The following is a 15,112-nucleotide window of genomic DNA, read 5'->3' on the forward strand; positions in this document are numbered from 1 at the left end:
GTTGACTTTGGTCAATAGATCACAACAAATCCAGTGGCCAAACCCAAACCACCCCGCCTTAAAAAGTGCCCAAAACCAGCTGCAAGTGTCCACACGAGTAATGGTGGCAATTTCTCGTACTGACACAAAAACATAATTCAAACACGTACAAAAAGTTAATCAATTAACCAGTTAGTGTTAATTACACATCGCGTTTGGGACAACCCACGAGATACGAAATTAATTTTATATAATCAATTTACCAGTTAGTGTTGTCATGACCTATACGTGGTCAGATTAAACACGATTAATCATGTTTGAACTACAAAAAAATGCCACCTTTCCCTCAATTCACTCCATTTTTATTCGCTTCAAATGAGTTTGCCTCATCCATTTGAGGCACTCATCTGCAGTTCCGGTTGGGTTTGCCAGCTGCCATGCAAGTAGCTTTTGTTGCTGAAAAAGAAATAAAAAGTCAGCTTCAATTTCATAGTTCCGTAGATTGGTGTGGAAAAGTATCGCTTACCCATTCTTTAACCGATGGACCTCCACATTTGAGCTGGAGAATATTCATAATGTCCTTTCCAGTGACTAAAGGCTTCACTTCCCATATTTTTTCTAGGCCTACATATCATGCAAATGGAGTATATCAGAATGATGCTAAAACAAAATCCCAAGACTACACTTCCAAGAGATTCCACAGAAACTCTTTAAAGTTGAATTCATGCAGAAAGTACACATGCAAACTCAAATTCTCTGTGTGTCTTTTCTCATAAATACCAATGGTACAGGGAGGGGTCAGAGCATAAATCCTTGAGCAATCCAAAACACATGGATGAACTTTTGTAAGAAAGGAAGCAAAGGACCACTAGACATACCTAATTTGAGAATAGCATTCTCAACTGCCTGGAACACCTCTTTTCTCTTGTCTAATTCGTTGTGCTTTGACATGGCATCTTCAGAGCAGCCAATAGGAAAGGGATAAGCCAGCACAGAAATCAATAATGCTACTCGCCAGAAATCCTTTACTTCACGCAGGAGAAATCCTGCATAGATGAGAAACAATACTGCATAAGTATTCCATAAAATGATGCTAAAAAATAACACACAGATTGACAAAATGTGACAAACCAAAAAGAAGGTGAACCAAGTAGATACGGTCCTCTTCAACTACTTCAACACCAAAAGTAACATGCTTGACCTTTTCTGTGGACAATCCATGTGGTTTACTCATACTAGGAGGTAATAGTCTAGTAACAATCTCAAGGTTAAAAAGGCAAAGCAAAAAAAAACGAAAACGTAAGGAAGCCTAGGTCCAATTTGATGTCATAAGCACAATGGGTTCACAATAGATACAGCGTAAATATTGGTAGAACAGTATAAGGATATTGATATACAAAATACCGTTTCAGTTTCGATGTGAATGCGATGATCTCAGCCAAGATTTTACATACAGATGAGGATTCCAATTCCCAAATAGTGTTGCACTTCTCATTTCCAAGGAAATATCCATGATTCCCTATTACCCTCAACTGGAACTTTCCCCCTTTTGTTACAGAATTTCATATAATAAATGAGGAAACACCGTGCATATCATCATTTAGATTGGTGATGCCTAGGAAGTACTGTATGAGTCAATTAATAACTGCCCTGCATCTCTCGTGCTTTCACTTAAAGAAATTTCAGCTCTAGAATCCTGATGGCTTAGTTCATTACTCTCGTTCTTTCATTGAGACCAAAAAAATTTCAAAGTAACCAGAGAAATACTGCTCTTACATATTCTTACCTGTTAATACCCGCAGCTTTGACGAAGCAGGGATATCAACAAGTTCACTGCACATACCATCATCATTCAGCTCTCCATCAACATTTGATTCAAGAAAAGGAATCAAGCTAAGCAGTCTCGCCACAGCAGAGTGTACACCGACGACCTTAAAAGGAGAAAGAATTTAACTATTATTAATTCACAGTTGTGTAAAAGATAAACAGCTCATCAAGCACAAAATTCGTCAGGTGTATATGAACTAACTGTGTCAGCATCACTGGCCTTTCGCTTGAGAGAGTTTCGAAAAACATATTTGACAATTGGAATCTGCAGAAAGACATTAAATAACTGTGATTGCAATAGAAAGGGAACAATATCTGAAAACTGGGATAACTTTATGTTCCCAATTTAAGTCCAATCCAAAAGCTGAAGCTCTTACGTAAAAGGAGAAGACCCCTTAATCCAATTAAAAGGGATGTGCACATGCAAATTGAAGAAAGGAAAGACGAAGGTACCTTCTTTCCTTTGTTATCTTTGTATGTGATGGTTCTGAAAGGGAAAAACAGAGCTGCATACAAGGACAATCTTCTTTGTTCATCCTGGAATAGGTATACATATTGAGTGATCAAAAGCATATTACTCCAAGGAAAGTTCAAGAACAATATGCAACAATAGGTAGCATAAGCAATGACTACAGAAAGAACACGGTTTCCTTAAGCATAAGACAAGAACTTAACTATATCAACTAGACCATGAAAAAAAGAACAAATCTAGTAAACCAATCATGATGAGAAAGCCCGTCGCTGGTAAGAAGTAACGAAATCTAAACAAGAGAAACGTGGGCATATATAATAGAATAATCGTATTATAATACAGGATGGAATTTATAAGATTCAAGCGGCTAGGGCATGCAGAAGGTGATCAGCATGCCTAAAATAACTCTTTGCATGTTTCTACAATTTTCTTTCTCAAAGAAACATTGATCGCAGTAAACCCGCAACATAAGACAATAGTCAATCAAGCTCAGGTTCAGAAATAAATAAATGAGAACTACAAGGAAGCAAAATAAATGAGCAAATAATAAATTCTGAAAAATTTAATTTAGTTCAGACAAGATGAATGGAGCTAATTAAAATTAGTAAAAACTAATCTCCTGCAAACAAATATAGCCAATTTCGAATCACCACTCCGTAAGTTGCCTATTTTTGCTAAAGTAAAAGATCATTATGATAATCAAGCAACCAAATGTTTCAAATAGATCCTTATCAAGTCAAAACTTCTAAAGCCATATTATGACATCTTCCATCCAAAATATAATGAAAGTCACACAACTCTTCTAAAGATTAAGCATAGAGTGTTTCATGAATAGCTTATTTCATCTGTCACTGGAAACCAAAAGCAAGCATCGCATCATGAGTCTATAAGCCAAAGAGTAGTTTAAATACCATAAAGCCACTTAACTGCATATAAACTTTTTGGATGAAAAACAAAAATCAAGCATGTACCGACATCAAATAGCATAAATTCAAGGATTATCACGCACAATAAGAGATGACAATCCGATTAGCTGCAGAAGGCTCCATGCAGCATCCATATGAGTCAAGCAGAGCCTAGAAACATACCAACAAATGCAATCTGTAAGCAACAATGCACTGACACAACTATGAATAAGATAAACTACAAATTTCTACAGTCAAAGACTAAAAGCAGTAGAAGCTCAGGGAAATTTGTGCAGAAATGAAATTGCTAACTTGACTTAGAAAAGGGACAGAACAACCTTAATTGAAATTATCATAGAAAGAAACATGAGAAAAGTGGAGACTCTACAATGCCTCCAAACAACTTGAAAGATATTGTCCACTAAACCAAGAAGAGTTCTAGGAGGTGAATAGCACTTTGAACATTAGCCTTTCTTGATCCTTTTCATATGACCCTTTTGAATTTAATGCATATCTTTTTAGCTTGCTTCCTTATCTCAACGTCATCAATTTGCCTTTCCTTTTAACAGTATATTTAGTTTGCTTTAGTAGCGTGCCTTCTTCTCTTAATAATGTTTCTATACTTACTCAAAAGAAACATTAGCACACTTGAATTGTTCGTCCTATAGGAAATAGCAAGGCTCTAGCCTCTAGACCCAGTTGGGTAAATTTTAGGACATAGAAGCTTTTGAAGACGCCATCATAAAAAATAGGAATTGTATACACTCACCAGTCTCTTGGGGCCAAAAGAAGGATGAAGATAAAACAAAGTCATCTTTCGCATGGAAAAGCATCAGAATTTCTTATGCCCATTAAATGGTCCCTCTATAAGTTGCAGTAATACTTATTATTTTTTCTTGTCACAGAAAGTTTTCACTATGTCGCCTTCTTCCCAAACCAGTTTTGTCAAAATTGTAACATATTCAAATACATTCACAAGCACAAATCTCATTTTCTTCTTCCTAATAACTAAAGACTAGATATAATTCACATAAGTGGAATAAATTAGATTGCCACAGCTGATAGCCTAGGCTGATGTTGATGAATGCTCAATTATTATTAATAGTGCGTCAAATATGTAGATATCTATCATGTCTAGCTAGATGATCATAAGAAACAATCCACAAAACCAACCTACTGCACTCTTGTGGCAATGTCAGTTCATGTTCATGAGGTAGACTGAAGACAACCCAAAATATTTGCAACTCATAGATGTAAGCGATAGCTCTAACTGGTTCATTGCCCGATACCATCAGATCAACCTGCCAAATCGAAGGAAGGGAAAAATATTGATCCCATCTCATCAATGATAAGTAACAACAAAAGGGAGATACAAATCATACAGAGAAGTTAAGAGAAAAGATAAAAGAACACATGTACAAGAACTCCCACCAAAAAAACATTTATTGATATAAAGCAGCCAATAGAGGAATGTTCTAAACACATACTTCAGTTCCAATGCGCTCTCTACTGATTTTAGCTTCAAGTGCATCTTTGACATCATTGGATGCAGTAGCTCTCTTCAGCTCTTCATCCAATGTAAAACTGAACCTTGCACCTGAAAAGAACACAAGATGATGAACATGAAGGCACAAAAGATGACTAGACCATTGATAAAGTAGCAGAAAGCTCCATTTTAATCTTGCAAAACTCTTGCACAAAATCAAAGAAATTGAGCATATGCATTACATGGTAACAAAACGAAAAAATAAAGCTTCAAAAAAGCAAGATTTACGAAGCTCATCTAAGAATAAAAGAATAAGGCATTAAGCTCTCTCAATTCAGGGATTTTGGGGATACAAGAGAATCCAAGAGACTTCGAAAGAAAAGAATCATAAATAAAGCACCAACGGTAGGCTCATGGTTCTAGCACACTCTATTGTAGATAAGCATTTTATGCAGTCATTACTTTCTTGATTAAAACCTTTTACCTACTTATGCAGTCACATGTTTACACACATAATACATCCATTTATATATTAAAAAAAAAAAAATGATGTGAATAGGAGAAAGACAGCATTAGGCGCATGCATGTGTACTCAGACAGTGACATGTAGCAGTTAATTTCACGCAACTACTCCTAAGGCAACAAGCTATGGAATTGACGAAGGTAATAAATAGTCTCAGGCACACTAAATAAGAATATCCAAAATTAAATAAATGCAAGAAACAAAAGCTTAACAAAATTTCAATAAAACAGCACCAAAGCGAATAGCACGAAGAACTCGCAGAGGATCATCCATTAACGTTTCCTTTGAGGCAAGAGGTGTCACAATTTTTCCTGATCTAAGATCGTCAAATCCTGTACAGTGAACAAAAATTCAAAAATCAGAAGAATTTAACGTAGTTTAATTCCCCAAAAAGTTCTCATTGAAAAGAAAACCAAGTCAAAAAATCTATTCTAACCTCTCCCAGTTAAATCTTCAATTGAGCTGGTGTTGATATTGTAAAACATGCTGTCAGATAAAAATTTAGGTCATCAAACAACTGGATCAATATAAAGCGGAATGGTATGAATAAGAAAAGCCAAGCTGTTTGAAGTACAGAACCAAAATAAAGTAAACAAACTTCGTTTCTTAAACATATAAAGAAGCAACAGCCATCTGGATCTCCAGTCATGTCTAAAACACAGAGAGGATTATATAGTCTTCAGAATCCAATTTAATTAACATACAAATTTCCCAATTTAATGAACGAGAAGTGGTGCTAAACCACATTATAAGCTATAAAAAAAGGAGAAATCTGAATAAAGATGTGAAAGACTACACATTCCATGACTCTTGCCAGCTGACTAGAAAACCAAAATGACCAGCCATTCCTCTTTAACTGTCATCTAGTTAATTGGCATCAAAAGATAAATGGGTAATAAATTTGGAACTACATATACTTTACCAAAGAGCAGACCATGTCCACTATTTACTACAATTGACAACCATTCAATCACCTCAATAACCGGAAATAAGGTTGGATAGAGTAATAGAATGATATGTTATGTGCCAATTATAGAGTAATAGAATGACGATACGTTCAAAATGGATTTGACCAACAGGTGTTAGATCAAATACCATCTAAAACTAAGCAACAAAATTGTTTTGCAATAAATAGAATCTGATGCAATTAACATTTTGATCCAAGAGCAATTTATCAGTTACGTAAAAAAGAAAGACACCTGTTTATAGTTAAATCCCTTCTATAAGCATCCTCTTCCGCAGTGCCAAAATCCTGTAAGAGAAGTCAAATTGAATGACCACTCACAAAAGTAACAATGGAGCAACTAGCATAATTTTTAGGTCATAAATAATTGAACAAAAGCGCAATCACATTGGAAGCACCAATGCATGGAGAAAGAGAGAGAGAGCGATAAATGAACAAAAATTTACTCCAAGCATTGACAATCCAAGAGAAAACACTAAGCTAATGTAAAAAATGATTGGCCATCGACACAACGTATAAGAGGCCTCGAGCTTATTTCTTTTAGCTATCATGACGATTCTTGGGCCCTCTTATCTTATGATGATATACTCGACACTTATATGAAAGAATTGTCTATTCAACAAATCTCTCAAGTGAATTAGCAAAAGAAAGAAAAATAATTTGGAAAAAAGTTCATCGATCAAGACTGTTCAAGAATAGACGTATGATTGTTAGAATTCAAGTCATTTTACTATTGTTATGAGCTACGCACTAGTCATTTGTAAGCTTGCACTCCTTAAGTACAAGTACCATAGTGGAGTGAGCAAGCCCTTGCCCTATTGATAATACCTCCCTAGTTTGCTTGTCTTTCTTTCCTTAAAAGAGGGAGTTCATGAAAGCACTAAAAGCTATTTTTCTTATATACTGGAAATGATACCATCTAGTTAGCCATGACTAAACAAAATAATAAAATACAGGTGGTAAGAAAATATACAACGGATGAGTTAATAGTTGTACTACTGCATACCATCTGGTTGGGAATTCGGCTATTCTCACTGTACTTTTCAGACCTTAAGTTCACAAAATCTATCCATATATCATAGAGGCGCATCCTTGCTGTTTCTAGGTGTTTCGACTGGTCTGGATTGCTGCAAAACTAAATTTATGTAAAAATATCTTCAAATACCCAATCGGAATAGAGACGGCATCTGCCACAATAATATACCACAACCTAATTCAATCAAAAGATACAAGAAAATATTCAGTTTAAACACTATGATCACCGTCAAAGACAGGATTCTCCAAATTCAACTATGCCAACGAAACCATATTTCATGACTAACATATAAAAACAAATTAAGAGATTATAGGAGACGAAAAAGAGAATCCCTTCTACAGAGCTCCTAATACCATAGACCTTACTAGATAATGAGACCAAAATATAAAAATCAAGGGGCCAAAAATGTAGCAGAAAAGGGGTATTATGAAAAGATGTCTTCATCCGGCAAACTCTCCTTAATCCACTTTGGAGTAAACCATTTGTTCTAAACTTAACCATATTTCAATATTTAAGAGGGTCAATTAATATCGATTTGTAAGCGTAGATTCCCTCCATGAGTGACTTTATCTCTTGGCAAACTGCTTTACAAATCATGAGGTGATCAACTTCTAACGACGGTCTTTCTTTGGAGGAATATAGAATTTGTGAGATGTGCACGAGATTAGCAATTGGGACTCTTCTTTGACTTATTTGATTTAATAGTTTTTGGATTGTGCTTTGAGGTTAGTGAAAAGCAATGTAACCACACAGAAATGGATTGTTTCCAGCGTAAATTGATGAAAACCACAAGGGTCTTGCACAACCTAAACCACCTGCATACCAAGCCTAACATATCGATCACATTCAAGATATAGTCCACTGTCTATAAAATGTCTAGCACTTCAAATTTCATGAAGTAAAAGAAACAGTTTTATCATGAAGAATCAAGTCTTTTATCTTCAAAACAGCAATCTCTAAGCCTTCAAAACACTATTTTAATTCTCTTCCTTTGCACTTTCAGCTGGCATTACACTAAGTATTGTGGACCTATTTCTCTTTAATTTATACTCTAGTGAACACAACATTTCTTTCATCTTTAGCGATGAAGAAATCACTATGTAAGATAGAGTGCACAATAAACAAATAAACACTGTTCACATTACAAACTTCTGGTGCAGAATAAACAATGACCAACACTCACACATAAAATTCATGTCAAATCACACATACATCAAAATATGAAAAACTAATATTTGAAGGCAAAAGGCAAGCACAGAGCTCAATGTACCTTGGGATAACAGCCACACCTTGTGCCTCTTCCCCTGTTAACGCCAAATATTGGATAACCTTATCAACGAATGTGCTACCAAACATGTCATCAAGAGCAATATCGATATCGTAACACTCTTTCCCTAAAAGCTGTAAAAGATGAGAAATTGTGAGTTTATTCATCATTTTCTTCAAAGAATAGGTTTAACACAATAAATCCATCAATTTCACAATGTCATTCACATTGATTTGAGTGCAATAATTGTTCCCATTCTCTACAAATCAATTCCAGTTTTAACATAATAAATGATTTTGAGCAAAAAATTTGCAATAAATGACAAACAGTAAATCATTTATAACAGTTTGAAAGCATATTGAGAGCTTTCTAGAAACATATGATCATTCTCTACTCAAATAATTACCCTAACACCTCGTCAAAAGTTGTAGCAAAGGGGCATCACCGCCCAATAACATGTTATAATGATGGTATAGGGATGCAAATTTAATAATCAATAGCATATATAATGTGAATGTGTGCATATACACGAGAGTAAGCATATATAATGTGAATGTGTGCATATACACGAGAGTAACTCATAATTGTGGTGCCAAGAGAATCCTGACTCTTCATAGGAGTAATTCACATGTCTAAATGTCAGTAACTAATATTACATGACATGTAAGGGCCCCCAATTGGCTCAAGATGGCAGCAGCTGAGAATAATAAACCATGAAAAGTAGCGAGTAATCATGGAAAATAAACTATTATAGACTTGTTAAAAGAGTACATCTTGTTTTTGTTTTGTATTTAGGTATATTTCACGTAGATTAGGACAACATCTTACTTCACTGGCTAATGGTGTTGACTGCGGAGGCAATTGTAGGAAAAACTAGCAGATGCCTATTTTTCCCCCAAAACAACCTTTGAAATTATGAAGTTCACAACATTGTTGTAACTTGTAACACTAAATCTATTCAAAAAGACTGTCAAATCAACCATTAGCATTCTAAAACTAAAGATTTGTTACTTGCATCACCATAGATTAAACCCAACCCCTAGGAACAATAACGCCCAATGACTAAATAATCAAAAGAATGCAGTCTCAATCCCAGTACCCTAACAAACAATGGAACCAATATGATAAGGACCTCGATTAGTTGATGTTCCTACTGATTGTAGAAATGTAACTTCATAAGTAATAACAAAAGCACATTATTTTCTACAATTTGCACTCCAAAGAAAAGAGAACCCCCAATCAAACAGAAAAAATCGAGTTTTATGGGACGGGAAAAGTAAGAACTTGAACTGGATATAACTAAACATGTAATTGGATAAAATATCTTAGAAGAAACACAAAACAACATGCTTTTGCACGATTGGTAATGCAAAAGAACTTAAAGGCACATCAAAGCAAACAACACTACCAAATACACCAACCTTATCGCGGACCCAACCACCAGCGACCCGCAGCTGGGTAGATTGGTCAAAATGGCGAACGGTGGCGAGAAGCCTATCAAAGATCTTCTCCTCCTTCCCCGTCAAATCGATCTTTTGCTTCACTCGCACCACCGGTGAATTTGTCGACATCGAATTGCAACTTAAAAACCATGCTGTTTTAGTTGGGTTTTGCGCCATAAGAGGACTCCAAACGCTTCCTAAAGCAAGAGAATTGGAACTTCGGTTGATGCTTCTAAGAATAAGACCTGAACAGTTGCCGTTCAAGAAGGACACTCTCATTTTCCCCACTTACTTATGCTGAAAACGTCCTCGCTTCAATTCACTTAGTTTTTCCTTTATGTTGCTAGGAGAATTCGGCAATCAAAAGGGGCTTGCTTCTGCAGGGTTAAAAACCAAATTCATTTTCCCTTCACATTCAAGTATCACAAAGCATAATACCCGAAGCAATAATTCGAGTCAGGTCGGGTTTCGGGTTTACGTTTTTCCTCCTCTCCCCCCTTTTACTCTCTTCACCTCTTCTTTATCGCCCAATGAATTTCCTCTTGGGTTTCTTGGCTAGTTTTAACAGATTAACTCAAACCAAATTTTGAAGTATCACAGTACATTATCTTTACTAAGTTCAATAAAAGTGAAATTTTCAAGCATCATAGTACAATGTATGCTTAGTCTTGTTTTAGTGTTTAAGTGCACATCTGGCTCAGCTTTTCTTGAGGTTACAAAGCGATTGCCTTGATGCCTAACTAGTAAGTCTTTGATTGCTGCAATCTCTACCAAGACCTTTACAACAATTACAATATTGGGAACTGAGATTTTATCCAATTCATGCATTACAAGGTAGCAAAAGTCACACATCCTCTTCCTGGTGGTGGACACAGATTTTCATAACTTGTAAGATTTGGTAACAGCCGAATCTATCAAGTAGTGCCTATAGCCACAAGTAAGACAGGAGAGATGATGCCATTCGAAAAGAGGATGTATAACATAATAATTTCAGTTGCACTTTAGTCAATTAGAAGATATCACAAAAGGATGTATGCATATATGACATATACAACCATGATATGCAACATGGGAAAAGCTGAACCCAATCTAGGCAACGCGACAACACGACGCCCCCAACAACATGCCCATTTTACCCAACTTCCCTTGTAAACACCCAGGAAAAAAAAAATCAATTACATAAACAGGCACAAAGTAACAAAAATCTAATCATTATTTTATCATTCAATTACCATGGTAAATAGACATTGCATTAAGTCTGGCTTACACTTCTTAGATTGTGTCTGATTGTCTTCTTAGATATAGATTATTTATCATCAATCAAGCAAGTCAGACCACTCAAATTTCCATTAAGGTGCTGCCTTTTTAAGTATAATGAGAGACATCTATAGGCTGATAACGCATGGTCATAGGCATGATTTATAAGTTAACAAATTCACACGTCTTGGAACTGGATATTTCTCTCAAAACGTCTGGGGAAATATAATCGGGAAAGAGTCATCCAGGCAGTGATCTATGAAGCTGCCTATAAGCAAACAGAAATGTATCCTTGACAGAGCCCAGGCTATGAGGAATTTAGGATAAGTAGAAAATCTGAAGGAGCAAAGCAAAAAGACAGTCGAGCACTTTGGTCACAGAACAAGACACTCCACGTTAATAAATACTATTTATCAGTGAAGTGGTGTATTTATTCAGCATATCCAGATAAAACGAAGACACTGGCAACCGTGACTACATAAACTTGTGATGCATAACATTACTGATGAGACAGCTAAAATTATCTCACAACAGCTCACTTAAAATGCACATATGCGGACCCCACGGATAAAATTTACCTAACATTGGATTGCCCTTCTGGATGCTGTTCAGAACAATCAAGAAGTTCCTGATCCTGCAAACAACAACCCCGTATCAGCTGACTTGACAGGAAAAAAAGAGAGAAGAAACCAAAAACTGAAATTGAAGCAGCATACTTGAAAGGCCTCCTTCATAGCCATTATAGTAGTGCAATCTATGTGTTTAATAACCTATCATCTCCCACTATTAAACCCTACAACTGACCATCCACTATCCAGCATCAAACATGAAATCAATTGGAATGGCAGTGCCGCATGGATTTGACATACATTGGCTGGCATCAATGCACTGATTGCACATTAAAAAGAGCAAGAAAATGCAGTGTTCTCATCTACAAAGTCTAGAACTAATAACAAAAGCAGACAAATTGACTTTTTTTCTTCAAAATTTAAGAAGCTCTCTTTTCTTTCGAGCCATCTTCCATGCAACAGTAGTGCGGTAGATGTGGACTTAGAGAATGTGTGAAAGTAAACAAAGCCCAATGTAGAGAAACTACATGAGAATGTTAAAGTGATAATGAAATGAAGGAAAAAGTGATAATGAAATGAAAAACTGACCAAAGATGTACCCGAGAACAAATTCCGAGAATGTTAACAGCTAGATAATCTCTTCAATAGAAAGCTTCTCTTCAACCAACGAGTTTAGCAACAAGTCTTGATCAGATGATCAACTCCTTCAAAGTATCACTGAATGAATTTTCAAACATTAGTTTTTTGAGATCCAAATTTTGTGCATAACACTCTAGGAATCAATATTATTTAACCACCGTGTACATAAAGCAAAAGATGAATATTACAAGCAAGGCACTTTGCTAAAATGATTTACAAGAGTGCCAAAGCAATGCAAAATCAATAATGCTTACCAGCAAGAGTTTCTTCTGCTTTTTGCGCTCAGGAAGAATTCCAAGAGCATCCAGCATTGACTCATCCAGTTCTGTAACAGCAAATGTTGATAATAAATGGCAGTATATACCGAATAAGGAATTGTAACTGGAAAGATACAACAGCCCAACCTTTTGTTTGTAACAGCGTAGCCAACACACTCAACAAACCCAAAACTTGAACATTGTTCCCATCTCTGATGTACGTAAGTAATGTCTCCCTGCAAAGTTATAAATGTTAGAGAAAGAAAAAATGGAGTAAACATTGGCAACAAACTTCTGCTAATTTAGCATCTCCTCAGATATAACAACATATAACCAATTAGAAAACTCTAAAAGGGACCTCACTCAGCATGAGAACATGATAAAACACTAAGTGGCACATTTATTCCATTCTTTGGGTCTTTGTAACAAAATCGAAACATAAGACTCAAAATATCACAAGTTAACTGTATCTTTGCCATATTCAATGGTTTTTCATGTTGTTTCCACCTAAGCTTAAGTTATAATGGTTACCAAAGAAATTGAAATGATTGATTTGCTTCAGCTATTCAGAGGTTACATAACCTTTCTGGGAGTTGAGTACTGACTACAGGTCATACAACAATGAATCAATGATATATGTAGCAGTGACTTAAATAAAGAGCAGCCCAGAACAAGGAGTTCTTAAATGAGGCGTCCTTATACAAGTCCATGACATATTGAGAAGTGCATCATTGAAAGAACTTCACAAAAATACTTTCAACATAATCTCATGTTTCTTCATGAACATCCAAAGATCTATCTTGGCTCTCAAAGCAAGTCTTAGCCGTAGACAACAAGTACAAGAGAGCATGCATCTCTCCAGCTTGGATATTTCACGTCAGAGAAACCTCAGCAATTAATCAGCTAATCCTCCTCTCTACTTCAGGTAATAAAAGGACACTGGAATACTTAATAAAAGAAAAAAAAATTGCTTTCAATTCCAAAAGGCAAGATGCACATCATAAAGCTCACCAAAGTTCACCGCCGACAATCGGAAGGATCCCAAACAAGGTTTTTCTCCGAATCGACCAAGGAGAGGGGTCGCCTCCTCTCCTCCTACTGCTGCTGCTGCAGAGCAAGTCCCTTGGTCTGCGAAACCCTAGAATGCAAGGAGTAAAGAAGAAGGCGGCGGCGGAGTCGACGAGCGGAGAAGGCGCAGTCGTCCGGAGAAGGCGCAGTCGTCGGGAGGATCAATTTTGCCTGGGTGAAAAGGGTTTGGGTTTGGGTGAACGCGATTGTTTTCTTATTTTATAACCATTACGTCGGTTCGTGTTTGGGTTATGTTCGAATTGGGCCAAAACATATTTATTTACTTGTTTTATATTTGTTACCCGAAAAATATCAAGCCCTGAAACATGTATCATATTTGTTTCGTGTTCGGGTCGTGTGTGAGTAGGGTTGGGTCGGGTCGGATTTTTTGAACACCCCTAACTATATGTTGTCGTGAACTAGGCCGTCAAATAGATGAGTTGGGTTGAAATTCAATTGGATCAAAAAATGTTGCAACCCTAATTGGTCTTTCATATGTAACACAAATTTAGTAATCCATCCTAATCCAAAACTGATAGAACTCATTTATTTAAATATTTCCATATTGAGTTCACCTTCTGAAAATTTGTAAAAATCTAACTAGGCCACATTAAGCTCATATGTTATTTGGATAGAATTGTTATTTCAACTATAGAATGCTATTGGCTTTGAGCATTTTGTATTGAGTCATAATGAAAAATAAATAAAAGATAGTACTACTTGATAATAAATTTATAAAATCACAGTTACAAAATAACGTGGACACATCAAAATTTTATTCAATGGAATGCAAGATCTTGAAAAGGATTATTAATGTTGTCATAAATCGTAATGATGAGAACTGAGATTAAAATATCACATGAAAAATAATAATGCCACGAAGAAATATTTACTTCATTGAGAAACTTACAAAATTCATAACAACAAAAAAGTAATGGGGAAAAAAGAAATCATCATGATATTTTTATAAGGGTGAAGTCTTGTGCCTACCAAGAATTCTCCAAACGTGGAGCGGTCTATAAAATCCATTATTTTCTCATAAAGGGTAAAGAGAAAGTAAAAAATATGTGTTGGGTTTGGATAAATTGTGCATCCATTTAATACCCACATATATATATATATATATATTACAATTTATAACCAATTTATTCAGCTTATCAAATATGGGTTAAGAAATGGATTTTTGATCTATTTTGATAGGTCTAGCATTGACCTAATCCAAGCTCATCCTTTTTATGTGAAGTGTTAGAAAATCTTAGGTGTGTTCATGTTTCCAAGAATTCAAACAAAACAAAAATGAACTTGAGTTGTGACGGATTCCGCAATTGGCTCTCTCCCCCTCTCTCCAGGGATTGGGTATGCCAAACCTCATATTTTGCTAGAAGAACCTCTATGCCCATTAAATGAATTTCCTACGGTTT

The 15,112-nt window shown here is 35.8% G+C and overlaps 1 protein-coding gene across 4 annotated transcripts; it reads right to left on the reverse strand.

The window, feature by feature from the left end:
* Positions 1-133: 133 nt before the first annotated feature.
* LOC104425724 (tRNA nucleotidyltransferase cca2) lies at positions 134-13,867 on the reverse strand. Of its 4 annotated transcripts, XM_039304864.1 has the most exons (21): positions 13,635-13,867; positions 12,771-12,859; positions 12,621-12,691; positions 12,316-12,444; positions 11,737-11,792; positions 10,194-10,278; positions 9,881-10,098; positions 8,463-8,593; positions 7,163-7,283; positions 6,392-6,444; positions 5,629-5,678; positions 5,426-5,524; positions 4,671-4,780; positions 4,357-4,484; positions 3,288-3,354; positions 2,260-2,343; positions 2,009-2,071; positions 1,766-1,910; positions 858-1,025; positions 506-603; positions 134-435 (listed from the first exon to the last, which is right to left on the reverse strand). In XM_039304864.1, the coding sequence occupies exons 7-21, from the start codon at positions 10,076-10,078 to the stop codon at positions 331-333; spliced, it is 1,620 nt and encodes a 539-aa protein (XP_039160798.1). In that variant the 5' UTR covers positions 10,079-10,098; positions 10,194-10,278; positions 11,737-11,792; positions 12,316-12,444; positions 12,621-12,691; positions 12,771-12,859; positions 13,635-13,867; the 3' UTR covers positions 134-330. The 4 variants fall into 4 exon arrangements, with proteins under 4 accessions (XP_039160798.1, XP_039160797.1, XP_039160795.1 ...); XM_039304863.1 differs by having other exon boundaries at positions 9,881-10,278; positions 12,327-12,444; XM_039304861.1 differs by having other exon boundaries at positions 9,881-10,278.
* Positions 13,868-15,112: the final 1,245 nt, after the last annotated feature.

This window comes from Eucalyptus grandis, chromosome 11, assembly GCF_016545825.1.
Source record: "Eucalyptus grandis isolate ANBG69807.140 chromosome 11, ASM1654582v1, whole genome shotgun sequence".
Taxonomy (NCBI): Eukaryota; Viridiplantae; Streptophyta; class Magnoliopsida; order Myrtales; family Myrtaceae; genus Eucalyptus; species Eucalyptus grandis.